The sequence below is a fragment of the Pelophylax lessonae genome (genome assembly GCF_965119305.1).
Source record: "Pelophylax lessonae genome assembly, chromosome: 7".
NCBI lineage: Eukaryota > Metazoa > Chordata > Amphibia > Anura > Ranidae > Pelophylax > Pelophylax lessonae.
The window spans coordinates 218,664,095-218,691,227 of NC_138774.1; the positions used below are offsets into that span (position 1 = coordinate 218,664,095).

The 27,133-nt window shown below is 44.6% G+C and overlaps 1 protein-coding gene across 8 annotated transcripts in view; it reads left to right on the plus strand.

Moving 5' to 3' along the window:
- RALGDS (ral guanine nucleotide dissociation stimulator) overlaps nt 1–27,133 on the plus strand; it is a 239,030-nt gene that overhangs the window by 157,716 nt on the left and 54,181 nt on the right. For 3 of the 8 annotated variants that reach the window (XM_082262830.1, XM_082262832.1, XM_082262834.1), the window contains exon 1: nt 323–606. The exons of the other annotated variants lie outside the window; for them this stretch is intronic. In XM_082262830.1, coding sequence (XP_082118956.1) covers nt 424–606 — 183 coding nt within the window. In that variant the 5' untranslated portion in view covers nt 323–423. Of the gene's footprint in view, nt 1–322; nt 607–27,133 lie in introns of those variants that run through there. 8 annotated transcript variants of the gene reach the window in all.

Sequence of the window (27,133 nt, forward strand, 5' to 3'; positions counted from 1 at the left end):
ACTGTATACATTGTATTTGGAACATATTACTTTGTAGCTGCAGTGGAGCTCCAGGTCTCCAGCACAGTTCACATCAGGCAGCGATCCCCTCTCTCTCCGCCCTGTACAGCCCCCTGGGTGTGGTCATGTAAATTAGGTCCGGCTCCCAGCGTTCTCTAGTGCCCTCTCCCTCCTCCCATTCTGTATGGGAGGGATGACGACAAGCAGCGAGGCGTCAGCGGGTGGGCGTGTCCTGTATGCCAATGAGAATGGGAAAGCCGCTGTGTGCAGTGAAGTTAGTATAGAGAGAGATATCGGGGAGAGATCATTGTATGTACACTGTCCATCCATCCATCCTATGCGGACCGATCCATACACAGGACACTAGGAGGGGTGACAGGAGGAGCTCCCCCCGTTGGAGATGCTGATCTGATCGGACTCCCCATGATCCTTCTGATGTTGTTGGAGCCCCACCATGAGAAGGGCACCCCCCCGGAGAAGATGTTCGATGGCTCCCGGAAGATGAGGAGTCTATGGGACGGGGTGAGACTGGAGGTGTCCGGGGACAGCAGCCCTGTGGTTCTCAGTAGCTTCACCCAGCTGGACCCCGACCTGCCCCCCCTGGAGGTGAGAACTTGGAACGCTCCATAGGTAGCGCCACCGCTGGAAGGGTTTCTATTCTCTCTGCTGACCAATCATTGGCCAGCATTGTCCTTAGTTATTGCTGATTGTTCCCATTAGTAATGATTGTATGGCACATGTATTAGATAACATAGCATGGGTGATCGGTCACTGGGATTTGTTATCAATATGGAGTTCATACACCATACAATCTGATTGGACAGTCACCTTTTAGATCTGCCTGATTGGATGACCTGGTGACATTAGGATGGTCCTGACATTTCATAACTTTGGTAAATATAAAGTTGTTTATGTGATCAGATTGTAACGTATGGTGAGCCTAATCCTGGCCACACTCTATACAATCAGATTGTACAATCGCCTCTACATCTAATAGCAACTATGTAGCACAAGGGCCTGCCTGGCTGGATAGAAACCGATTGGAAGAATTAGGTAGATCCTCGTAGTTTGTAATTTTAGTAAATCTAAAGATCGTATGGTCAGATGGTAAGGCTGGCCACACACTATACAATCTGATTGTACAATCCATTGGATTGAATCCAATCAGACATTGATTGGATACATCGATGTAAAGGAGATTGTACACTGTATGGGCAGTTTGTGTGTAGCTCTGCTATCCTAGGCAATGTAAAGAGATGGGAATTAGAAACGATCGTTGTATGGGTGATCCCCCAGTGTGTGCCCAGGCTCTGGAGGTATCTGAAATGTGGAAGGAATTCTGCATCCGTCTGTGTCCAGGAGAACATATTGGGAGCTGTGGTGTGGTGACAGATTTTGATTGGTCATCGGACCCAATTGATGGTTTTAGAGCCTGCACAGGAGAAGAGGGGTAGAACATTGGTACGGGGAAGCTGGCATCGCCCTTTAACTTTGGCAGCAGGTTTGGGCATTGATCTGCAGAGAGGACGGGGGAAGCGGATGGAATTTTAATCACCAATGGATTACTCTGGATGGAAAAAGCACATGGATGGGTTTATTGGGCACCGCGCCTTTCCAGAGACCCCCGGCTGCCAGAGGGATTATTATGTGATCAAAGCGAGGAGGGGGAGACGGCAACAGGGTGCCAACGCCGGGATTACCGGGGGACCATCAGAATACTGCGCACCGCACTCCTATCACCACTAGGGGAACCGGGGCAGAATATCACCCTCACTCCACTCCATGGAGGATTCCTTTATCTAAAGGGGTTCTCCACTTCTAAGGGGACCGCTGGTGTCACCGCAAGATGAATTGCAATCCAGGTCCTTGGTCACTGTGTTTAACAGAAATCTGTGCAAGTCGCAGTGAAATCGGGGGAAAAATGGGTGCAGGAACCTTTTTTTTCAAAGTCGCAGAGATTTCAAAAGTTCCATTGCCGGCAATGGGGTGCGACTTGTTTTGTGATTTTAAACGCAAATCACATTGGTGTGAACCAGGGCTTAACCTCTAACATAAAAAAGAAAATCTATCTAATCTATCCCCTCAAAAAAAAAAAATAATAAAATAAATATATATATATATACACACATAATGTGTGACTTAGAGATTAAGCCTTGTTACACACCGATGCGATTTGACCGTTCCAAATTGCATGACAATTTGCATCCCATTGCCAGTAATAGAACCATTTAAATCACTGCGGCTTTGAAAAAGGTTCATGTGCGCCTTCCTTTTTTTTTTTTTCCATTTGCATAGACTTCTGTGAAATGAAGTCGCAAGCCGCAATGAAATCGGAGGTGCAAATTGCGCTGATCTGCGACTTTTGAAGTAGCGCGATTTCAAAGCCGCACTGGTGTGGAACGGGGGGCCGATACCTGAGGGCTGGTCCACGCTAGAACTGGAAATCTGCTTTAAAAACAGGTTTCTCATGTATTTCAATGTCCTTAGTACACAGTGGCGCAGTGCGATCCAGGGCAATCAACAGAAGCAGAACTGGCTGCATTTTTCTCTAAAGAACGCAGCAAAATGTGTGTGGTTTTTTTTTTTTTAATTAAAAAAAAAAGTGTCAATTTTATAATAAAAAAACGGCAAAAACACACTTGAATGCATTGAAAACGCATATGCAAAAACGCATCTGTAGCACAGAAATAGATTAGACGCCACAATCTCTGCGTTACAGATGCGTTTTTGCATATGCGTTTTCAATGCATTCAAGTGTGTTTTTGCCCTTTTTTTTTTTTGTTTTGTTTTTTTAATTAAAAAAAAAAAACACTTTTGCTGCGTTCTTCGTTCTTTAGAGAAAAATTTAGACACTTTTTTTTTTTTCCCTTAGAGATTTTCTGAACAATTGTCACCCAGCAATTTATGGGAACTCGGGTCGTTACATAACTAAGAACACCTTGGATCTTCAAAGTTTCGGGCAGTATCACGCTGCCGCGCTGTGGTTTGGCCGCAGCGCGGTGTGTGCCCGTAGTTTTAGTGCAGGTTACCCATAGTTTTCCATAGACTTCATTAGAGCGCACGTTTTCAGTGCAGGAAACGCACCAAAAGTCCCGCATGCTGCATCTTTGCGCTTTCAGGAAACGCACCAAAGATCTGTCTATGGGAGACGATGGGTAATTACACAAGAATCACGTATTGGTTGCCCTGTACCCATGTTGGGACCAATCCGCTCTTATTCAACGCGACCCCATTAAAGCGTTAAAGTTGAAGATCCATGGTGCGCTAGCGATGTGTGCTGTAACTTGCGATGTCACCAGCAGGGCCGTCTTTAACACAGGGCAAAAGGGGAAGTTGCCCCGGGCCCAACCATTGTTGTGGGGCCCAAAGCAGCTGCCCCTTGAGCCCGCACTGCCCACAAATTGTTAAGTGCATTTGGTAGGGCCCAAGAAAATATTTGCCCAGGGTCCAATCAATACTAAAGATGGCAATAAAGATGGGAATATTGCTTGCATAACCAAGAACACGAATCCTGATCGGTAAATGAAAGTAAAGCCGGCCCTGGGATTTGTTTTACTGCAGGACGATTGGAAGAAATCAAACAGATTCCTCCGTCTCACTAAAGGACGGATCTCACACTGCTGGCTATTGCCTACTGACAGCTGTCAGAACACCCAAACAGCGGCTGCACGTGATTGGATGCAGGTGCTGTCCAGGCAACCATTTTCTACCCAACTCCTTTGACAAATCTCGATTGAAAAATGATCTAACGATCGGGGTGTTACTGTCAGGACCACCCATGGAGGGAATCTCACCCGATTCAGCAAGAATTTCTTTTCTCTGTCTTCTCTATGGCAGCCCCATATTGAATCATTTTACGTACGATTGTATTTTTGATACGTTTTGGGCTCCATTCACACCCGAGTGTGTTTTTTGTCAGGCATTTTTTTTTAAGCGTTTTTTGCAGGTGTTCGGAGGCAGGCATTGACATCTAACAAAAACGCTTGTAATCTGCCAAAAAGAAGTTCATGTACTTTTTTGAGCTTCAGGCGACAAAACGCTCATATGTAAACAGGGGCCAATGAAATGAATGGGATTTTGCTTGTTGGGCGTTTTGAGACTTTAGAGATGAGCGTTTTACGAGCTGCAAAACGCTCAGGTGTGAACAGGGCCTTATTGTCTGATCAGAAAATCGAAAAAGATAGTTTTGTATATCAAACTCTTAGCCCTCAAATTGACTGCGGATTTGAAATCATGCGACTTTATCTGAAATCGCACAATTTCAAAGCCACATGTCAGTGCGACTTGGAAGACATCTGCGTGGCTTCATGCAATTTTGGGTGCGACTTGCATAGACATCTATGCAAGTCGCACCCAAAATCGCCAAAAGTAGTGCAGGAACTACTTGTTCAAATTGGTGTGACACTGAAAAGTTTGTGTGACAACAATTTAAACCGTGCGATTGCCAGCACTAGGATGTAACGTGTCATGCGATTTTTGACCTGTAAAAAGAGCTAAATCATATTGATTGAACTACTTTCCTATGAAAAGATTTCCTATCCTGATCAACTGGAACCATTTTGAGTACATTTCCGCTTGAAATTGATCGATGGCGCAATAGATGTCTTATCAGTAATTTATAGATCTGATAATATTATGGATTGCTCAATCAGATCATTGGGTGTATGGCCATCTGCTGTTCAGCACAGTGATCCTATGAGAAAATGATGGCTAACTTTGTTTGTTGGCCCATTCATAACATTGTTGCAGAAGTTGCACTATTGCCAATATACAGGAGTGTATATACTGTATAGTGTTGTCTTCTGTTCCCCCCCATGTATCAGCTCCTCAGATCAAATGATCCCTCTGGTGTGTCGGTGGTTTTGGACTTGTGCCCATTGCTATATACCTTTTTTATTTTCCATTTATAGCCTTTGATGAAGACCTGAATTCAAACATCTATCACTAGTCGTCTGATAAGCCTGAGAGGCTCTGCGTTTATGTTCCTTCCTCCGGATCCAAGAAACACAATAGATCCTTTTAACTACTTAGGACACCGCTAGCTGGTTTGGTCTGTGGCTGGAGTTGTTCCTTCTGGCCCATTGATTATCCTTGCCCCAGGGCAATGTGGTTTGGTTTGTGGAGTCCTGCTGGGAAGGTGGAGGAGGCCAGGTATGATCAGGATGTCTTCAGCATTCCTAGAAGGAGTTTGTCCTGTCTCGGTTGTCAGTTCAGATTAGCGAGGTCTCCTGTGGATGCAGTTTGTCTATGAACTGCGTTTTTTGGGCAGCACCACCCGAGCGCATGTGTTAAATGCAGAGAAGGATTGCAGTAGCCAGTCACTTGCAGGCCTAGGTGCATGGGCAGCATTTAATCAGCTTTTCTTCTATTCTTTGCTGTCCAGGTTGGAGATATTTAACCTCTGTCTGACATCAGAGCTGTTCTGCTTTAAAATAAGCCCTCATTCACCTGAGTAGCTGTAGACATTGTGGAGAAAGTGCGTCTTCATTCTCAACACAGGCATTGAAATCTTTGTTTTACTGAATTGATCTTGGCAGCCCATTAGCCTTCTAATGTCAGCAACCAGCACATGTTTATAAACTGTTTGATACAGGACTTTAGGGTCCGTTCACCCCTTCGTATAACAGGAACAAGCTTTCCTACTCACTATAATATATATATATATATATATATATATATATATATATATATATATATATATATGTATATGTGTATATATACTGTATTTTCTGGCGTATAAGACTACTTTTGAACCTCAAAAAAATCCCCCAAAAATGGGAGGTCGTCTTATACGCCGGGTATAATATCTGCCGGGTATAATATCTCCAAGGTAACCTAAGTATAAGTATTACCGGTAGATCATGTAATAGGGGGGTCGTTTTATACGCCGGAAAATACGGTATATATATATATATATGTATATGTGTGTGTGTGTGTGTGTGTATGTGTATATATATATATATATAATATATATATATATATATATATATATATTATACATTTATTTATTTTTTTGAGCAATTCGCATGCGATTTTGCGTGCTGTATAGGGCCAGCCTGTTCACTTGAATGGGCTGCCCTATTCAGGTTTGTCACCCGAAAAGAGGCTCCTGTTCTTTTTTGGACAGCAAGCTTCACGCGATTTTGAAAGGCTCAATTTGCCGTGTAACAATCACTTCAGAATCGCATCGCATTAGGGGTGCCTTTAAGAGATAATCACGGCACAATTTGGGATCACAGGCAGAATCTCAGCGATTTTACCTGTGTTCCCAAATCGTGAGATGTGACCGGGCCTATGCTATGATCTTTGAGAATGAATTACCCCACAGCATAAGTAGCTGGAGAGGTGAGTTATTTACTTATTGTAAAGCAGTTTTAATGCTTGTTAATACACATAAAATGAAGCTGCTGAACCTTATTGAAAACCTGCTATCAGCTTATTTCCAAGCACCCCATTAAGACTGGAGCTGAAGGGTGTTTTGATAGCTTCAAGAATATTGATTTTATAAGGTCTTCTAGTAAATTGTAATCTGCAGACCTTCTTTAAAGGTCACTGCAAACGAGTCTGGTTGAGACCATCTACAAAAACTGCTCTTATTGGGATAGAAAAGAATGACGCCATCAGGCCGAAAGGATTGTGCCTGTAATCGTGGAAGTAAATAATAAAAATATTTAATGTATGTATCAAAAAAAAATATTTCATATAGCCGGCTATGCTTGGTGGCCAAGTCCACGTGCAAAGAGAATTTTAGCAATGTCAGCGATGCTGCCTTGTACAGTTATGGCATTTGTGTGACTTTACCCCCTAGCAATTGCAGAACTGATAAGCTTTTAATAGGCTCTTAACAAAGATTGACTATAGGGCCTAAAGGCTCAAGATGAAGGTTTTGGATAAAATACCTTTTTGTGCATATTAACGACTTTAGAGATACTGATCGGCGTTTTAGCAATTTTCTCTCTGTATCTGGGAGGAGCGATTTATATGTAAACAGCGTAATAAACCTGTGGGATTGTTGTATATACTTTTAGAGAATGGCTGTGTGGCTTTATAATGCTGTAATGTATGCGGTTTTTACTGTTTGGAGTTTACAGTGCAATCTTGGAGCCTGAAAAAGGAGATAAGAGGATGTCAAGATAACTTCAAAGTTGGAGGAGGGATAGATGGATGCCATGTATTTGTTCTGAAAAGCAAAGATTTGAACATGTGTAGATAATGGGACATGGGGTAACCTTCTGAGTGCTCTAAAAGTGACCAGACAAAGACTGCCCACCGACGGAGCGAATTTCACCAAAATCCTGGTGGAAGCACTGAAGAGTTTAAGACTGAAAAGTAGTCGTGCCATACATGAGCGACCACCTCTTCTTTGCCAGCACAAAATAAACCTGGACAGACAACCTCCTGTTAGGCCTCAATTACTTAAAATTTAGGTTAGATCATAAGTGACCAGAAATCCTGGCTAACCCCCCAAAAGGTATACTCTCTATGGTTGGGGTCTTCAAACTATGGCCCTTGAGTTGTTCAGGAACTACAATTCCCATCATGCCTACCTAGTAGTACCTGTCTGTGAATGTCAGGGTTCTACAATGCCTCATGGAATGTGTGGTTACACAACAGCTGGAGGGCCGTAGGTCGAGGGTCTTGATCTAGGGCAGGGATCCTCAGACCACATTCACACTAGTCCGACTTGGACCGCGACTTGTCAGCCTGACAAGTCGCGGTCCGTCACGCTCCCATTGTGCGGTACAGGAGCCGTTCTAATAGGAGCTCCGACTTAGAAAAAGGGTCCTGTACTACTTCGGGGCGACCTGAAGGCGACTTGCATAGACATTCATTTTATGAAGTCCGTGCAAGTCACGCCGAAGTCGCGCTGCACGCGACTTCACAGGCCGCCCCTGAAGTCGGAGCGACGTAGTGTGAACCGGCACTCAAACTACGGCCCTCCAGCTGTTGCGGAACTACACATCCCATGAGGCATTGTAAAACTCTGATATTCACAGACAAGACTAGGCATGATGGGAACATAGTGATTATTGCTAGCGGCTATAACAGCCGTTCGCAATAATCACGTGTAAAATCCAACAGGCTGGTTGTACCCAAGGTGATCGATCAATCAGCTTGGGTAATTCAGCCTGCTTATACATGGTTCCTGCTGAACCGGCCGAGATTCAAACTGTCTATGGTCGGCTTAAATATGGCTAGAGCTGGCCATCCACTGTGAGTTATTCCTTTCAACCAGTGTGCTGAATGCAAAAAACCAACAGATTCCTCCATCCACCCAAACAAGGTATAGAGGAATCCCCATACTGGGACATGGTATTCTGACAACAGCAGCCGCTCGTCAAGGTAAATTTTCCAACATGTCCCTTCAAACAATTGACTTGGAAGTGGGAACTACCACACACTGATAGAAACTCGCAGGTTCCTGCTAAACAGGCCATATTTTGATCACTTTATGGCCAGTTTGACAGTCCGCCAAACCATGGTAACCTATTAGATATTGGATATAGCTATCCATATACTCATGGATGACCTAGGGTTGAATGAGGGCAATCTACTAGACTCCTCCGTCCTCACTAAGCTGAATCAATTGTATTTGATTTATTGAAGTCGCTGTTTGGTAAACCATTTCCTACCTGGCCTCTTCAGCAACAGTTGATTGAAGTTGAAAGTCTTGAAGTCAGTTTGTTGGTGCCAAGAGGACCGCCTACACTTTGAATGTTGGATAATTCAGCAGGAACTGGCCAAATTTTGAGTTTTTTTATGGCAGAGTTTTTAGAGTGCCGTGACGTTGGTGGCTGCGGTGATGGGCAGTGGGTTTATGGTACACATTATGGTATGTTTGAGAACAATGCCTCACTTCTATTTTGTTTGAGCAAAAAAATTGTAGAATTTACAGTTTATGGCTATCTACAAAAGCGTGTGGGAGCAGGATGAGAAACCATTTCAGAGCAAAAATTTGATCTCTTTGTATATTACGTAAAAGCAAACCAACTTGGTATTTGGCCGCATGTTCTGTTTGTTTGATCTGTTATGCCCGTACAGGCTCTCGAAGCTGGCATTGTGCCCAGTGGGAAACTACAAATTTTAGCTTGATGCTGTTCCTGAATATACGTAAATACACAGTGGTGTTTATGCTAGCTTTAATTATATACAGCTGTGTACGCTGTTTCCCCATGGCAATGAGCTGAGCTTGAGAATTCCTCAGTCAGCACAAGCTGGTTACTTCAAGAGCCTGTAGGGGTATATCAACTTTGTGAGCACCGTTTACAAACTTGCTGATTTCACTTCCTTGTATTTACCGTATCAGATTTTTCCAGATGGTATGGTTGCGCTTAAAGGGCCCATCGACCCTAAACGATGACATATATTAGGCTCCCGTATAGCAAAAAAATACTTTAAAAGGTTGTTTGTGCTCATCTCCCAGCTAATGGGATGCATCTGTGACAGAGAGCTGTGATTGCTTTCTCTTTAAAGGAATCATGGATCGCATTAAAAGGATAACACAAAGCCCTTGCCAAAGGCGTCACACAGCTGCTGCACTAACGCACACAATATGTGTGTCATTGTTGATGTATTTGTTGTATAGGAGGATGCATCTGCGTTTCCTATGGCTTCTTGCAAAAATAGAATCCCTTTAGACTCGCAGGGAAAGTTGATCCGAAATCCTTTCTGGCAGCACAATCCTAATAATATTGTTTTTTAGATCCAGCTGAAGGCCCTTCCGTAGAACGACGCAATACACGCAGTTGTTTTGCACAGTCGGTTGTGTTTCCGGCCTGGGTATACGCCGCTTTTCCAGCCTTTTCTTAGGAGACCAGACTGTAGTCTTGACAGTCCTGGATTTTAGATGGTTTCCTAAGGTGACTGGTTGACCAGGAGGTGTCTTTAGAGGCCACGGAGTGCCTGTAGATGTACCACCTTTGCCAATAATTAATATAGTTGGCTAAAGCCTCGTACACACGTAACGAATTCCTGCCGACCGGTCGTCCTTCTTTTGTCCAGAGTGGTGTCTGTTGGTTGGAATGTGCTCTAGACTGCACACGAATTTTCCCGAACGACAGAATTCTACTTCAGAAATTATGTCATGTGTTGGATTGCTTTGTATGTGTTCTTTCATCTCTGAGCATGCCTAGTCTTGCTCATAAGATTTTTCCCCATCGAAATCTGTACTAATGAGACGAAAATCGGACGTGTTTTGACGGTCGACAAAAATTTTATAGCCTGCACACCAGGATTTTTCCGGCCGAAAAGTTAGTCGGTTGTCGGACGCATCATACTAACAAGCCGAAAATCGGCAGATCGGTCGTCGGACGAAAATTCCCGGCCAAATTTCGACTCGTGTGTACGGGCCTTTAGTTGGCTTAGTTCTTTTTTGCACGTTTTTTTCTTGGAGTGAAGTTTTGTATAGGAGCTTTTTTTGGGCAGGACTGTGTTTTTGGTCCTGTAAATTTAATATTTTTCTTTATTTTGTATTCACCTGAAAAACTTGTTTTTTCCTTCCCTTACTTTGAAATTAATGGGATCGAAAACGTCCCATTGTGCTTAAAAGTAGCTTGTGTACTGCGTCAGGCACCTAAAATGTGAACAGGACCATTTAAAAGCACAGAATTTTTGTTTGAGCGTTTTGGAACTTCGAGTTGCAAAAGGCTCAGGTGTGATCTGAACGTGTTGACTGTAGCAACCAATGAAATTCTCTTTTATTTTAGCCTATGCTGGCAGAATTCCAAGACCATTTGAGTGTGAAAAAAATTGGCAGGATTAGGGCTGCTGTTGATACAGCCATCAAGGTTCTCTGGAATTCCCAAAATTTTGCTACCAGTGAATGTTGAAGTCTGGTCTCCAATGTGCAGTTACCTAACTATAGAGTACAGTTTAGGCTGTTTCCTATGAAGATCAATCAGACATTTTACGTTGATCACAGATGTGACCATTTGATTGTACAGTCTTCTTTAAGTGTACGGAAACGAATGCAGGGCGATTATTCCTAAATTAAGAAAATAACTCGGCTTTCAGAAGTAAGGCTACAGTCACCAGGAGGTTAAAACTCCAGAGAAAGCTGAGAGGGGGGCTTTTGTTTATACTCCATGGAGTTCAAAGGGTGGGGAATGAGTTTTGTGGTCTGCCCTCTTTCCCACCCCCTACAAATGACATGGGCCTGCTAATACTTTGCAGATGCTGCTTTCGTTCTCATCTGCCGCACCAAATTCCTCTGCATCCTTTCTCCCTCTCTCCGGGATACAGGAATTGGAGTGAGGGGAAAGGCCTTTCTGCTGACTGCAATGTTTCCGAGGGCGCGTGATGGCTTTATTAACACTCTGGCTTGGCCAAGCACATATACATGATGAAAACAGAGGAGAAAAAGATCAATAAAAAGCAGGTGCCCAAAGGAAAATTTTTTTTTTTTTTTTTTTTATCATTCTGCAAGGGGAAAAATGAAGAATATTCCCCTATTGGTGGTTATGCTTTTCTGGTTGCCCTTAGCAGATAGATCTTCCCCGTCTTGGCCGATGCCTTCCCTTCCCCTTCAGTATCACGGTGTGATCTGTATGATTGAAATGGGCAAAGTCAAACATTCTCTTGAGTCATGGAGTAGGGTGCACATTTTGGTCTTGGTTAGTCTTCAATTACTTATTAAAGCCTCGTACACACACAACGAATTTCCGCTGACCGGTCGTCCTTTTGTCCAGAGTCGTGTCTGTTGGTCGGAATGTTGGTTGGAATGTGCTCTAGACTGCACACAAATTTTCCCGCACGACAGAATTCTACTTCAGAAGTGATGTCAAGTGTTGGATTGCTTTGTATGTGTTCTTTCATCTATGAGCATGCCTAGTCTTGCTCATAAGATTTTTTCCCCATCAAAATCTGTACTAATGAGACGAAAATCGGCCGTGTTTTGATGGTCGACAAAAATGTTATAGCCTGCACACCAGGATTTTTGTGGCCGAAAAGTCGGAGTCGGTTGTCGGAAGCATCATACTAACAAGCCGAAAATCAGCAGATCGGTCGTCGGACGAAAATTCCCGGCTGAATTTCCACTCGTGTGTACGGGCCTTAACACTAAAGTAAAACTCCAACCAACGTGTATATATATATAATATATATATATATATATACAGAATTTGGACAGAATGGGGAAGGGTTATCCCATCCCAAAAGCTTTTCTTGCTGTCTGCACCTCCTTTTGGGGAGATCTACCTTTTGCTGTTTTGTCCTGGTCGCCAACGATAGGTTAGAGGAGAAATAGCTTACACGGGGGACATCTGTCGAAGGTGTGATTACCTGTTACTTTTGGGAGATTGGCCCTAAAATTGTTATCCGGGCAAGAAGTAAGAAGGCTTTCCACTAATAGAATAAAAAACTCTTCAGCTCCTCAGCACAAAAAGGCAGTTTCAATATTTTAGGTCCCCAGTGGGGACGTAGCCCACAGTAGAGATTCTAAACCATCCAAACTGTAGCCAAACCCCCCCCAAAAAAAGGTTTTGGCCAGAGTTTGCCTATCATAGAGGGAAAAAGTGAAGTGGCTTTCGTATTATACAACCTTATTCATATTTGGAATGGTTTCACAATGCACATTTGAAAGGCCAAATGGAAAGCATTCAAACTGACCTCAAAATGTCATCCTATCCAACGTCCTAGAACAAAGTGCTTGGACTTTGAACGTCATGTTGGCTTTGGTCTTCTTTTTTTAAATACCTTCCTGTTCCACTTTAATCTTTTGGCTTAAGCAGGTCTCCGCCCTTTCTTAAGGTGCATCATAAAGCATTCATACACTACCTAATACAGGTTCTTGTCTGTTTATTATATATTACATATTTTCGTAACAGGAGCTGGAGGTTGGGTGTGATCCTCTTGAGTTGTATTATGTTCTGCCGGTTGCGTGCTACCTGTAATTCTATTTTTTACGTCAGTGGAGGTTCCTACAACGTAACCTTTTTCACACACAATAGTCGCTGGCACAGCCCCAATGGGAATAGTCTGTAGGCTCTCTTACATTTCAAGGTGGGAATAAATTGTATGGGCCTTTTTATCTTTTCAGAATTCAGGGCAAGCTTAGTCATCAGCATGTGACCAGAGTTGCTTGTTTTGTCTATTGTCCTGTAAAGTTTGATGACTGGGTAACCTCAGAACTTGAAGAACTTATGACACATGGGCAAAATTTTCAAAAAGCACATGCCTTTTTTGTTAAGGTATTTTTAGAGGGTCATGAAATATCTCCATATGAGAAAAAAGACAATAATTTTGACCAGATGGAACCGGAGATCCTCACTGCTCTAGTAACAGTAAGGGCCCCATGGCCTTCCTGCAGCCATAACCCCAGTGCTGTGCTTTACAAATCTGGATTCTCCTTTCTTGTCTAGGGGTCCTGAAGCATTGAAAGCCCCATCAATTAATGGTATTTAGTATGTGCCTGGTAGCACTGGGGTTCATGGTTCGAATCACGGCCACATCATTATCTGCATGGAGTTTGCATGTTCTGCCTGTGCTTGCATGGATTTCCGCCCACACTTCAAAGACCTGCTTAGATTTAAGAGGATCTTCACCTGATTTGCAAAAAATGTAGTCAGCAACTACAGATGGTCTTCATTTTATGAATGACTTGTAATATTTTGGTGCAGGCTCCATACCACAGCCTGCATTTTATGAATGACCTGTAATATGCTGGCACAGTGTAAAATGAACTGTGCGGGCTCCACACTGCAGCCTGCATTTTATAAATGACTTGTAATACAGATGTGCAGTGTAGAGTAAACAATGTGGACATCGTTTTTATGAATTAATTGAAATATACTGGCACAAAAGGTGCAAGATCCACACCAAGGCCTGCATTTTATGAATGAGCCGTAATATGCTGGCGCAGTGTAAAATAAACTGTGTGAGCTTCACACTGCAGCCTGCATTTTATAAATGACTTGTAATACATTTGTGCAGTTTAGAGTAAACAATGTGGACACAATTTTATGAATTAATTGAAATATACTGGAGCAGTGTAGAGTAAAAGATGCAGGCTCCACATCAAGGCCTGCATTTTATGAATGACTCGTAATATGCTGGTGCAGTGTAAAATAAATAGTGCGGTCTCCACACTGCAGCCTGCATTTTATGAATGACTCGTACTAATGCAGTGCAAAATGTGGGAACTCCACACCGCGGCCTGCATTTAATGAATGACCCCTAATAACACCGGCGCAGTGTAAATAGTGTGGACTCCACACCGCCGCCACCATCAGTTTTTGAATTACTTGTAGATTGCTGGCACAGTGTAGAGCAGCCTTTCTCAACCTTTTTAACACAGAGAAACCCTTGAAATAATTTTCAGTTCTCGGGGAACCCCTGCTAAGAATGATTATATTTACAACTACTGATACATTAGTGTGATGGTCAGTGGGATGAATGCTCCTTACACTTGTGGACATTGGGAAGAATTACCTTCTTCCAGATAGCTGAAAAGATCAATGGTGTCAGGGGAACTTATCTGAGAGGCAGAAGTTGCTCAAGGAATCCCTAGCAACCTCTTGTAAGAACCCTAGGGTTCCACGGAACCCTGGTTGACAACAACTGGTGTAGAGTAAAAGAGGTGCAGGCTTCATACCAAGGCCTGCATTTATAAATGACGCCAAAACATGTTGGCGCCGTGTAGAGTAAACGATGTGGGCTCCTCACTGAGGCATTCATTTTATGAACGACTCCTAATATCTGTGGTGTAGACACCCCAACCTGCATTTTATGAACGACTCCTAATATCTGTGGTGTAGACACCCCAACCTTCATTTTATGAACGACTCCTAATATCTGTGGTGTAGACACCCCAACCTGCTTTTTATGACGACTCCTAATATCTGTGGTGTAGACACCCCAACCTGCATTTTATGAACGACTCCTAATATCTGTGGTGTAGACACCCCAACCTGCATTTTATGAACGACTCCTAATATCTGTGGTGTAGACACCCCAACCTTCATTTTATGAACGACTCCTAATATCTGTGGTGTAGACACCCCAACCTGCTTTTTATGACGACTCCTAATATCTGTGGTGTAGACACCCCAACCTGCATTTTATGAACGACTCCTAATATCTGTGGTGTAGACACCCCAACCTGCATTTTATGAACGACTCCTAATATCTGTGGTGTAGACACCCCAACCTGCTTTTTATGACGACTCCTAATATCTGTGGTGTAGACACCCCAACCTGCATTTTATGACGACTCCTAATATCTGTGGTGTAGACACCCCTACCTGCTTTTTATGACGACTCCTAATATCTGTGGTGTAGACACCCCAACCTGCATTTTATGAACGACTCCTAATATCTGTGGTGTAGACACCCCAACCTGCATTTTATGAACGACTCCTAATATCTGTGGTGTAGACACCCCAACCTGCTTTTTATGACGACTCCTAATATCTGTGGTGTAGACACCCCAACCTGCATTTTATGACGACTCCTAATATCTGTGGTGTAGACACCCCTACCTGCTTTTTATGACGACTCCTAATATCTGTGGTGTAGACACCCCAACCTGCATTTTATGACGACTCCTAATATCTGTGGTGTAGACACCCCAACCTGCATTTTATGACGACTCCTAATATCTGTGGTGTAGACACCCCTACCTGCTTTTTATGACGACTCCTAATATCTGTGGTGTAGACACCCCAACCTGCATTTTATGACGACTCTTAATATCTGTGGTGTAGACACCCCAACCTGCATTTTATGACGACTCCTAATATCTGTGGTGTAGACACCCCAACCTGCATTTTATGAACGACTCCTAATATCTGTGGTGTAGACACCCCAACCTGCATTTTATGAACGACTCCTAATATCTGTGGTGTAGACACCCCAACCTTCATTTTATGAACGACTCCTAATATCTGTGGTGTAGACACCCCAACCTGCTTTTTATGACGACTCCTAATATCTGTGGTGTAGACACCCCAACCTGCATTTTATGAACGACTCCTAATATCTGTGGTGTAGACACCCCAACCTGCATTTTATGAACGACTCCTAATATCTGTGGTGTAGACAACCCAACCTGCATTTTATGAACGACTCCTAATATGCTGGTTTAGTTTTGAGTAAATGGTGCTCTGCTTTATACAGTGTTTATAGTGATGTATTGCCTCGTTTCCACTGAGCGGGTCAGTTCGGTACGGTACACTATTTTGAGTGTTTCCATTATGAAAGTGGTCCATACAACCAAACCAAACAGCACCATTCCTGGTCCTCCTTCAGATGTAGGGCCATAGGAAATGGTACGGTACGGTTAGGGCGGAGCTACTGGCGTCACACGATACATTTCACTGATTGGTGGACAGGAAAACCTCAATGCTCACGTCAAACGAAAGCACAAAACAAACGCCACGTTTGGTGTAAACCCCGCATGGCCCCTGGCGGTCCGACTTGCAGTGGAAACGCTCACCTGAACAGGCCGGAACCATTCTAACCCTTCCAAACTGTACCGACCCGAACCGTTCCGCTCAGTGGAAACAAGGCATATGTGTCCTCCGTAGATAAGGTATTTCCACTTAATTCCTATACCAGTGACACCACAGAAAGCAAGGCGAAATCTCCCCATCTAGGACACCCGCAGCAATAGATGCATTACAGGTAGTCAGAGCCTTCCCCACTCTATCCAAAACGCAAACAAAATGAAGTTTTGGCCGAAACTTTAAATTATCAGCAAAGTGCAGTACAAAGTCTGGATTTGTTTGCGTTGTTGGAATGGCCCTTTCACTAACAGTGGGAAGTTGGTAATTATAACATGCTTTCATCATTAAGAGATTGATGCTAAAGGGATTCAGACACATTACTTGATAATGAATTAGCAGCACCTTGGCAGCCTAGGTGTTACAATGCCTGCCAGCCTCCGAATACCAGCTGTTCCCTCTGATTAAATGAATGTGCTTGGTTCCCTCCTGCTTGTCTAGGTGATTTGATTAGATGAGGTCATTGTCCCGCCAGTGACATCATGCTTTGGGTCTTCTGAACTCCCATTACCTTGGCACAGTGTAAGCACTCAATTATCACGCTGCCTAATTGCCATTGTGTACCGTATTTTGTGACCTGCTCTTTTCTGGATTGTTCAGCATTGTCTCTGCTAATGTGCTGATGGCCAAAAACCATCTTCTCTCATGTCGCGGTGTCACAGTGATATGTGTATAAACACCGCAAACACGAACAACAAGGAGGACAATGCGCTTTTTGTTCTAGGCCCATGGTGTTATTTGTATTAGATAGTCAAAGGGATATTCACATGGTGTTTGACGTGTTGTGATAATCCCTGTCATCTTCCCTGGACCTCGTGTATTCTCTAGAATGCTGAGGAGGCCGAAGCGGCAGCTATATTGCCATCATGTTTCCATTATTTTACCTCATGTATGTAGGAAGGGATTGGCTGGGTAACGGAAAGAAACCGTAGAAGTCCTCTCTTTTGGTGTTTCTAGGCCAGGTAAATATGTTACCATGGAGGATAGAGGAAATTATTGCAGATGTGTGGAACTGTTTGGTAGGCCATGTACTAATGTTTTTTTGCCTTAACGCAATTTGTGTTAATTTGCAAAATACCATACGTTGTTTGTGTGTGTGTGTGGGTGGGTGGGGGGGGTAATATAATGGGACTAGCAGGGTAGGCCCAAAGTGTATATCTTGCCAATATTCTTTTTTTGTTAAGTGTTAGTCAGGTTTTTACTGCTATCTGGAGCCGTGGTAGAGAGATTTGTCATCTCTTTCTGTCCTGGTGATGGCGGTTTTACCAGACAGGAAGTGAGGGGAACTCTCCAGTAACAGTAGAGTACGGGATGACTCCTGTCCGCTTTGTATTGCTGCCTGTTGTCATGTTGCAGATTTGACCTTACTTACCGTTTGGTAAAAGCGTTGTCACCGGGACAAAGTATAGAAAATCTCTTTAGGGGTTGTTTACACACGCAGCAAGGACTGCGGCTCCTCTGAAACGGGGCGTTTGACAGGCGGCGAGAAAGCGATATGTCACCTCCTCACCACCTGTTTTAACTCCCTACTGCCGTACCCTTCCCTACTTCCGGGAGATGGCGCTGTCCCTCGGAACACACGCACAAGATTTTGTAGCGTCTTTACTGTTCTCCTCTTCTCTTCTCTCTCCACTGAATCGCAGGGTTTCGCGCATTGCACCAGTGTGAATCGGGACTTAGGGGTTCAGTTTTGTTTGGCATGTCATTTCCAGGAGCCTGAGAAAGGGCAGCTGTAGTATTTTCTGCCTTATCTGTTGTCGGGTTTAATATTTACCTTCTGCGACCTTTGGCTGCACACTGCGCCTTATCTCCTCTTTAAATAAAAAGTGATCTGAGCGAATAGGAAATATGCTGTGGGTGTTATTTTAACCACATTATATATTTGTCTTACCACAGCATCTTGTTATGTGGAGGAAACAAAGGATGAGGAACACTTTGGAGGAGTCTTAAAATTTTATAGAACTGTAAGCCGCTTTTACTGGCGACTGTTTTCAATCTTCTGGTAAACTGTACGTTTTTAAGGAGGTTAAATGCGTTTGCAGGAAGGATCTTAAAAGAACCATATGATGGACTGAATTCCAGGACCCCGCTTTGCTTTCTCTACCACCCCCCCCCCCCCCCCCCCACCTCTCTTCGGAATCCAGTTTATTATTTTTGGCTGGAAGGACTTTTCCAGCTGCGGATTCCTGGGCCTCTGCGGGAGGTTCGGCCTTCTTAGGACAAAAAAAAAAAAAATCTTCAAAAACATCAAAATGTTATTTAAACATAAATGAATGCAGATCAGTGTGGGGAGTGCGCCTTTTAGTGTCGTTTTTGTGGAGGTGGGTACTTTTTGGCTGCAAAAAAGCAATACAAATATTTGGATAGTGTAGAAGTTTAAGTGTACGTAAATGTATGGAAGGGGGGGCGCGTTAGAACCCCTGTCAGGTTTTTGTTGCCGTCTTTGACCGCCATCCAGGGGAGAATTGTGCTATTCGTCCTGATCACCATTTGTAGAAAGTGAAGGGAAATCCAAGTTTTTACAGTAGTCACAGGAAGTGGAAGTGAGGATAACCATTTCTGGTGACAGCTGTCCAACATCAGATTTCTCCTTGTTTCAGGGAGATTTCCTTTCACTTCCTGTTGAGTCATCAGAACAGGGGGCAAAAGTAAATCTCCCCTATGGGACACAGACAGGAAAAATGAAAGTTGCTTTCTCCTACACCTAAACTAAGCCATCTAACATGAGAAGTTTCCTCAGTTTGGAGAGATTTCCCCTCAATTCCTGTTGAGTCATCAGAACAGGGGGCAAAAGAAGAAAATCTCCCCTATATGACACAGACAGGAAAAATGAAAGTAGCTTTCTCCTACACCTAAACTAAGCCATCTAACATGAGAAGTTTCCTCAGTTTGGAGAGATTTCCCCTCAATTCCTGTTGACTCTCCAGAACAGGAAGCAAAGGCAAAAAAAGAAAACACTAGAGAGTGCGAGGCCTAGAGATCTGAGGTACTTTTCTGCATAGAGTTATTAGTCACAGAATTCCACTTCTAGCGCACTCTCTTATGCAAAACCGTCTGCCAAAGCAAGAAGTGAAACAAGTGGGAGATATATAATTACAGAAGCCGCGGACTGGTGGAAACCACGATGAAAAGAACATCAAATTCAGCAGATTTCATGTTTTATGGTTCTGAAAGGGACTAGAACCCTCCAGTGGATTCCTCGACTGAATAGGCTCAGGGCACCATTGCTGGTGTGCAATGAGAGGACACCGCGCCAAAGCGTCCAATCCCAAAACATTGTTTACTTTTTTTTATTTTTTGTAAGAACTTTATTGAAATGTTTCATTACGTTCGAGATGCAACAGTACTGATTTGTTCACTGCACACCATCGCAACACAGTGGTGTGAACTGTCGCCATAGGAAACGAAGCAAATTGCATTGTCATTATGTTGCTAAGAATGCAAGTATTGTGAGTGAGCCTTCAAGGAAAGTGTTACGGAGAATATACCAGGGTTGTCATTGCTTCTCTCCTTCTAATGGTGGTTTACACATGTGCAGTGCGATCTGACTGAGATTAGCGCAATAATGATGCTCTGAGCTCGTCGGATTGCACGGTTTGCCCTTCTTTGTTTTCTTTAAACAAACTTTATTGAGATGTTACATAGAAATCGCATACAGTTTAATTGCTGGACACTCGGTACGAGACAGTGGCTGCTTTGCACCATGCTGCATTGAAAAAAAAGTGCTGCATGCCGTACTTTATTCAGCACACCGTCGCAACGCAATGGTGTGAACGGGACACTTGGGGGACGAGGCATTTTGCCTTGTCCATACAGTTGGGACTGCGCTGGAAAATGCGCCCAAATGCGCCCAATCAGTCCCACTGCATCTGCAGTGTTTGGGGTGCCATTGCAAATCAACGGCGACGCACAGGCGTCCCGCGATTTTCAATGATTTCCGGATCGCGGGCGGAGTCGCGGTGATTCTGCCACGCTAACATGTGAATGTAGCCTTAGATCACATTTCATATATCCTTCCAATGTCCCTTGGTGCTCATTGGCCAAACCAGAAATGCATAAAAACGCATCAAAAACACTGCAAGCACATGCATTAATGCAGTACAGCGAACGTGTTAAAATGCACAAATAGATGTGAACCTGTCCTGTGAATGAGCTCTACGTGGGTAGTTGGTTCTCTGGATTTTCCTCCCAGCTGGCACATTGGCAGGCCCTGGTTCCTCTCCGGTTTCCTCCTCGCCTTTGATGCTCCTAAAAAAACGATTCCTGGCCTTAGGCTGTCCCAGGCCTGGAAAGGATTTCATTTTTCCTCAGCTGCAGGTGTAATAACAAGGCCGATACTACCAAGATTGCTTTTACACTCTGGGGGATTGCGGCTTGTTTTCATGCCTTTTCTTTTTCCAGGATCATGCCTTTTAACTCCTTTCCCACAGGTGCCTCCAGTTAGCGTGACGAAAAAAGGCCAGCACCTGCAAAAAGGGCAAGGCTTAGAAGGTTGTCACCTGAACAGGAGCAGAAGGCAAAAATTACAGTGGGGACAACCAGGGATTCCTTTACTTTGGAGTGATTACCTTTCACTTCCTGTTTTCTCTATGGGACAGGAAGTGAAATCTGCCTTAGGCCCCTTTCACACTTATGCGACCTACAAGTTGCGCAATTTTACTGCGATTTTGACTGGACTTGAAGCAATGCCTGTGTCATTGGACCTCAAAACGCATTAACCACTTTAGCCCCAGCCCTATTTCGGACACTTTTTGTTCACAAGTTAAAACCAGTATTTTTTCCTAGAAAACTACTTAGAACCCCCAAACATTATATATATTTTTTTAGCAAAGACTCTGGAGAATAAAATGTCGGTCATTGCAAAATTTTTTGTCACGCGGTATTTGCGCAGCGGTCTTTAAAACGCCATTTTTTTGGAAAAAATTTGAAAAATCACATTTCACTGCATTTAAAAAATACTAAACAGTAAAGTTAGCCCATTTTTTTTGTATATTGTGAAAGATGATGTCACGCCGAGTAAATAGATACCAAACATGTTACGGTTTAAAATTGCGCCCCCCCGTGGGATGGCGACAAACTACGGTCAATAGAGATCTCAATCTGCGACGCTTTAAATTTATTTAACGGTTACCAGTTTAGAGTTAGTGTGTAGCTCTTTTTTTTTAATTATTGCCCACGCTCTGGCGATCGCGGCGATACCTCACATGTGTGGTTTGAACAGCGATTTCATTTGCGGCTCGACTTGCGTATACGTTTTTTTTTGTGCGCGAGCTAACGGTGACGGGGACGGCTAAATTTTTTTTTTTTTTTTTTTTCCTATTTATTTTTTCTTTTTTTTTAAACTTTATTACAGGTTTTAAAAAAAAAAAAAAATCTGATCACTTTTATTGCTGTCACAAGCAATGTAAACATCCCTTGTGACAGCAATATGTCGTGACAGGTACACTTTATGGAGGGATCGAGGGTCTAAAAGACCCTAGACCCCTCCACTACACTTCCCTGTATGCAAAACGCCGAAAACGGCATTTTTGCATACAGCCGTTTTTCAAATCTGCCGCCTTTTGCAGCACAGTAACCCGGAAGTGACGTCATGGACGCCGCCTCCGGGTTACGTCATCGGAGACCCGATCGATGCGTTTCCGGCATTCATCGGGACTCCATCCAGCCGGCGGACGTGCCGGCTGGGTGCTCGGGGCTCCCGGTGGGACGGTAGCCCCGAGCAAAGCCGCGGAAGGCGGCGGGAGGGGGGGGACGTCCCCTCCCGCCCCCCCGGGTAACGATCGAGCGGCTCCCGAGCCGCATCGATCGTTACCGACGGAAAGCCGACCGTCGGCTTCAAACAACGGTACCGGGATGATGCCTCTAGCTAGAGGCATCATCCCGGTATAACCCCGCAAAGTCTGATGACGTAGAGGTTACGTGACTGGTAGTAAAGTGGTTAAAATCACCCCAAAGTAGTGCAGGGACTACTTTTGAAGTTGTACAGATATGAACGGTACTCATTGGAAATCATGGAGTACCGCTTGTCATGCGACTTTGCAGTCCCAAATTGCAGGGCAAGTCGCACAAGTGTAAAAGGGGCCTAAATGGGACACCAATGACAAAAACTGAGGTTATAACCCTCCGTTACTCTATCCAAAATTATTAATAAAAAATGTTGCCTTTAGCTCTGCTTTAATGATACATAATCTTTCTGAATGTAATCCTTTTCTATCTAGAATAATAAAAATGATGCATTGCTTAAGGCTCCGTTCACTTCTAGGCGTTTTTTTGGCTGATTTTTCTGCTCTAAAAACACCCATCAAGACAAATCCCATTCATTTCAATGGCTCCCGTTCACATCTGAGCGTTCTGTCGCCTTAAGCAAAACGACTGTCGGTCAAAAAAGTACATGAGCTTTTTTTGCAGGTGTTTTTATTTTTTTTCATTGGTCACTTGTCAACCTAAAAAATGCCTGCACAAAAACGCCTGCAAAACGCCCAAAAAAGCATGTTAAACGCCTGTAAAACGCCCGTAAAAATAGCAACGCCTAGATGTGAACATAGCCTTAGCAAGTAGGTACCATTGTCCCCTTGCGTCCTCCACTGTGTTGCTTAAAGTATATGTAAAGCCAAAAAATCGACTTTTTGTATGGCCCCCTTTTTTTGTCTGCTAACCAAAGCAATGCAAAGCGTTTCTCTTATATCTGTTTGAGAAGTTCAAAAATACCTGCTGTTCATGTAACCGGGGCTGTCCTGTGCAACCTTCCTGAAATACGGTAGTCATTAGCCCTTCCAGTCTTTATGTTTTGGACTGCAGAATGATTAGCCTTTCTGTTGTGGTCTGATTTTAGTTTAGCAAAAGACAACCGGGCAGGGCTGACACCACTCAGTCCACAAAAAAAGCTGGGTGTTGTCAGCCAACTACAGCGCATTTCTGGCAGATTTTTCTGTACTTGCAGGGTCTTTAGAAGGATAAAATCCAGGGAAATGTGCAAGTATTGCATTTTTTTGCCCTGACATACACTTTAAACCCCAGTATAAAGGAAGCAGAAGTCCTATTTCTGGTATTTCCCAAAGCACAGAGCGTGATATTTTAAGCACATAACTTCCTTAAAGTCACACTTGTTATGCAATTGATGGGGAAGACGCAGGGCATTCTGCAATCCGGTATAGTTGCGGTTTATATGCAGGAATTTCCACCGGGGTCATGTTTGTCCTACCTGAATAAACACCCCGGTTTGTCCTACCTGAATAAACACCCCGGTTTGTCCTACCTGAGTAAGCGCCCCGTTTTGCCCTACCTGAGTAAGCGCCCCGGTTTGCCGTACCTGAGTAAACGCCCCCGGTTTGGCCCTACCTGAGTAAACTTCCCCGGTTTGGCCCTACCTGAGTAAACGCCCCCGGTTTGCCCTACCTGAGTAAACGCCCCGGTTCTGCCCTACCTGAGTAAACGCCCCCGTTCTGCCCTACCTGAGTAAACGCCCCCGTTCTGCCCTACCTGAGTAAACGCCCCCGGTTCTGCCCTACCTGAGTAAACGCCCCGGTTCTGCCCTACCTGAGTAAACGCCCCCGGTTCTGCCCTACCTGAGTAAACGCCCCCGGTTCTGCCCTACCTGAGTAAACGCCCCGGTTTTGCCCTACCTGAGTAAACGCCCCGGTTCTGCCCTACCTGAGTAAACGCCCCGGTTCTGCCCTACCTGAGTAAACGCCCCGGTTCTGCCCTACCTGAGTAAACGCCCCCGGTTCTGCCCTACCTGAGTAAACGCCCCCGGTTTTGCCCTACCTGAGTAAACTCCCCCGGTTTTGCCCTACCTGAGTAAACGCCCCCGGTTTTGCCCTACCTGAGTAAACGCCCCCGGTTTTGCCCTACCTGAGTAAACGCCCCCGGTTTTGCCCTACCTGAGTAAACGCCCCCGGTTTTGCCCTACCTGAGTAAACGCCCCCGGTTTTGCCCTACCTGAGTAAACGCCCCCGGTTTTGCCCTACCTGAGTAAACGCCCCCGGTTTTGCCCTACCTGAGTAAACGCCCCCGTTCTGCCCTACCTGAGTAAACGCCCCCGGTTCTGCCCTACCTGAGTAAACGCCCCCGGTTTTGCCCTACCTGAGTAAACGCCCCCGGTTTTGCCCTACCTGAGTAAACGCCCCCGGTTTTGCCCTACCTGAGTAAACGCCCCCGTTCTGCCCTACCTGAGTAAACGCCCCCGGTTCTGCCCTACCTGAGTAAACGCCCCCGGTTTTGCCCTACCTGAGTAAACGCCCCCGGTTTTGCCCTACCTGAGTAAACGCCCCCGGTTTTGCCCTACCTGAGTAAACGCCCCCGGTTTTGCCCTACCTGAGTAAACGCCCCCGGTTTTGCCCTACCTGAGTAAACGCCCCCGGTTTTGCCCTACCTGAGTAAACGCCCCCGGTTTTGCCCTACCTGAGTAAACGCCCCCGGTTTTGCCCTACCTGAGTAAACGCCCCCGGTTTTGCCCTACCTGAGTAAACGCCCCCGGTTTTGCCCTACCTGAGTAAACGCCCCCGGTTTTGCCCTACCTGAGTAAACGCCCCCGGTTTTGCCCTACCTGAGTAAACGCCCCCGGTTTTGCCCTACCTGAGTAAACGCCCCCGGTTTTGCCCTACCTGAGTAAACGCCCCCGGTTTTGCCCTACCTGAGTAAACGCCCCCGTTCTGCCCTACCTGAGTAAACGCCCCGGTTTTGCCCTACCTGAGTAAACGCTTCAGTTCTGCCCTACCTGAGTAAACGCCCCCGGTTCTGCCCTACCTGAGTAAACGCCCCCGGTTTGTCCTACCTGAGTAAACGCCCCCGGTTTTGCCCTACCTGAGTAAACAGGGTTGCTTCAAGTAAAAAGTCATTGTTGCAGACAGCGCAAAAACTTTTCTGCATTGCCTTTTTGTTTTTCTACAACGACCAATCAGATTCTAGATTTTAGAACAAGTGAGAAATAAACACAGGATCTGATTGGTTGCTGCCGGTGACACCACAGTTTTTCCTCTTGTTTTTTTACACCATTATTGATCATTTTCAATTGATATCATTGAGAGAGTTCTCTATCTATTCTTCCTTTCTCTTCACTATAAAACTCGCCACTTTCACAGGGATAAAAATGTCACTGATTGACTCGCCATCTAAGGTTGGATTTATGAGCTGGCGCTGTTTGGTAAAGAACAAAGTCCATTTGAAGCATTTTCAGCCAATTTCCTTCCTATAAGAATTAAAAAGGAGCTTCATTGAGGGGGGGGGGAGTTTTTTCAAGCAGATCTAATGGGCACAGAGAGACATGAAGGTCATTGTGCCTGTCGGTTTCCCTTTCGCTGTATTGATACTGAAGCCATTTCTCTTTTGGGATCTCTGCCCCGCCTCCTGACACATACCTGAACTCTGTATGTTGCGTAGACCTCTCCCATCTTTCCTCCTGCCTGAAATATGAGACTGTCGCAGTGATAAGTAGCCTAGTCTCCATGGATAAGTTTGTAGCAGTATTGCACCCATGTTTTTGTATTTTTGAACAAGAGCCCAACTATATAAAAACAGGCAGCATTATTATAATAGATTCTAGGAGCAAAGTGCAATATCCTATAGCAGGGGTGTCAAAATCCATTTCATTGCAGGCCGCATCCGCATTATGGTTGCCCTCAATGGGCCAGTTATATCTGTAGGATTAGATGACCCTTACATGAGATGTCAAGAACCTCCACCCTTTCTTACATCAAAATGCACCCCCTTACCTTGTACTGCTGTCAGCAAGAAGATGCGGGTGGATCTGGGAAGAAGTACAGGGTCTGGAGGAGAACCAGTGGAGGGCTGGAGTCAGCTTCCATAGTCTGCTGAATGCTGAGACCAGGGGAGGCAAAGGCAAGGTGGTGATGCGCCTGCACAGAGAGGTGCAGGATCTGTAGGAGGAGTTCTGCCCTCCTCTCTGCTGTGAAATGCTAAGGGTAGGGGGTGGGCAGAGACCAGCCTTTCTGCAGCTACACAGAGGAGTGCAGGATTTGGCAAAGGAGTTCTGTCCTCTGCCACCGACCACAGAGACAAGGTGGGGGCAGAGACAAAGGGCGTGCTGCAGGGGAGGTGCGAGGGCCACGTGAAATGGCCTGGGGGGGCTGCATTCGACCCGCGGGCCATGTGTTTGACACCGGTGTCCTATAGCAACCAATCAGAAATCACTTTGTGAAAATGAAAGTATCACAGGATAGATTCTGATTGGTTGCTATGAACATTGCTCTCTGCTCAGTGTTCTCTACTTCAGGACAAGTGCATGTGCCTATTGATGTGTCAATAACTTGGAAAATTACAATAAGGCCTAATACACACACTCCGACTCCTTTCTTTCTGGAAGCAAAGTTTAGGCAGAAAAAAACGCTTGATGCTGAAAAACCTGTGTAACGTGTTTAGCTGCATCAAGCGCTTGGTCATTAAAGGGTCTGTAAAAGCGATTTTTTTTTTTTTTTTTTTTTTTTTTTTTTTTTTTTTTTTTTTTTTTTTTTAAATAAAGGAGAAGTACAGCCAAAGTTTGTTTGGCTGTACTTCTCCTGTAGATCACAGGAGTGCAGTTCGTTCTGCACTCCTGTGAACCGTTTTCAGCTGACGGCGGGCTGAAGCCTGTTGTCGGCTGATGTCACAGAGCTAGTCCAGGCTCAAGCTAGATCGCA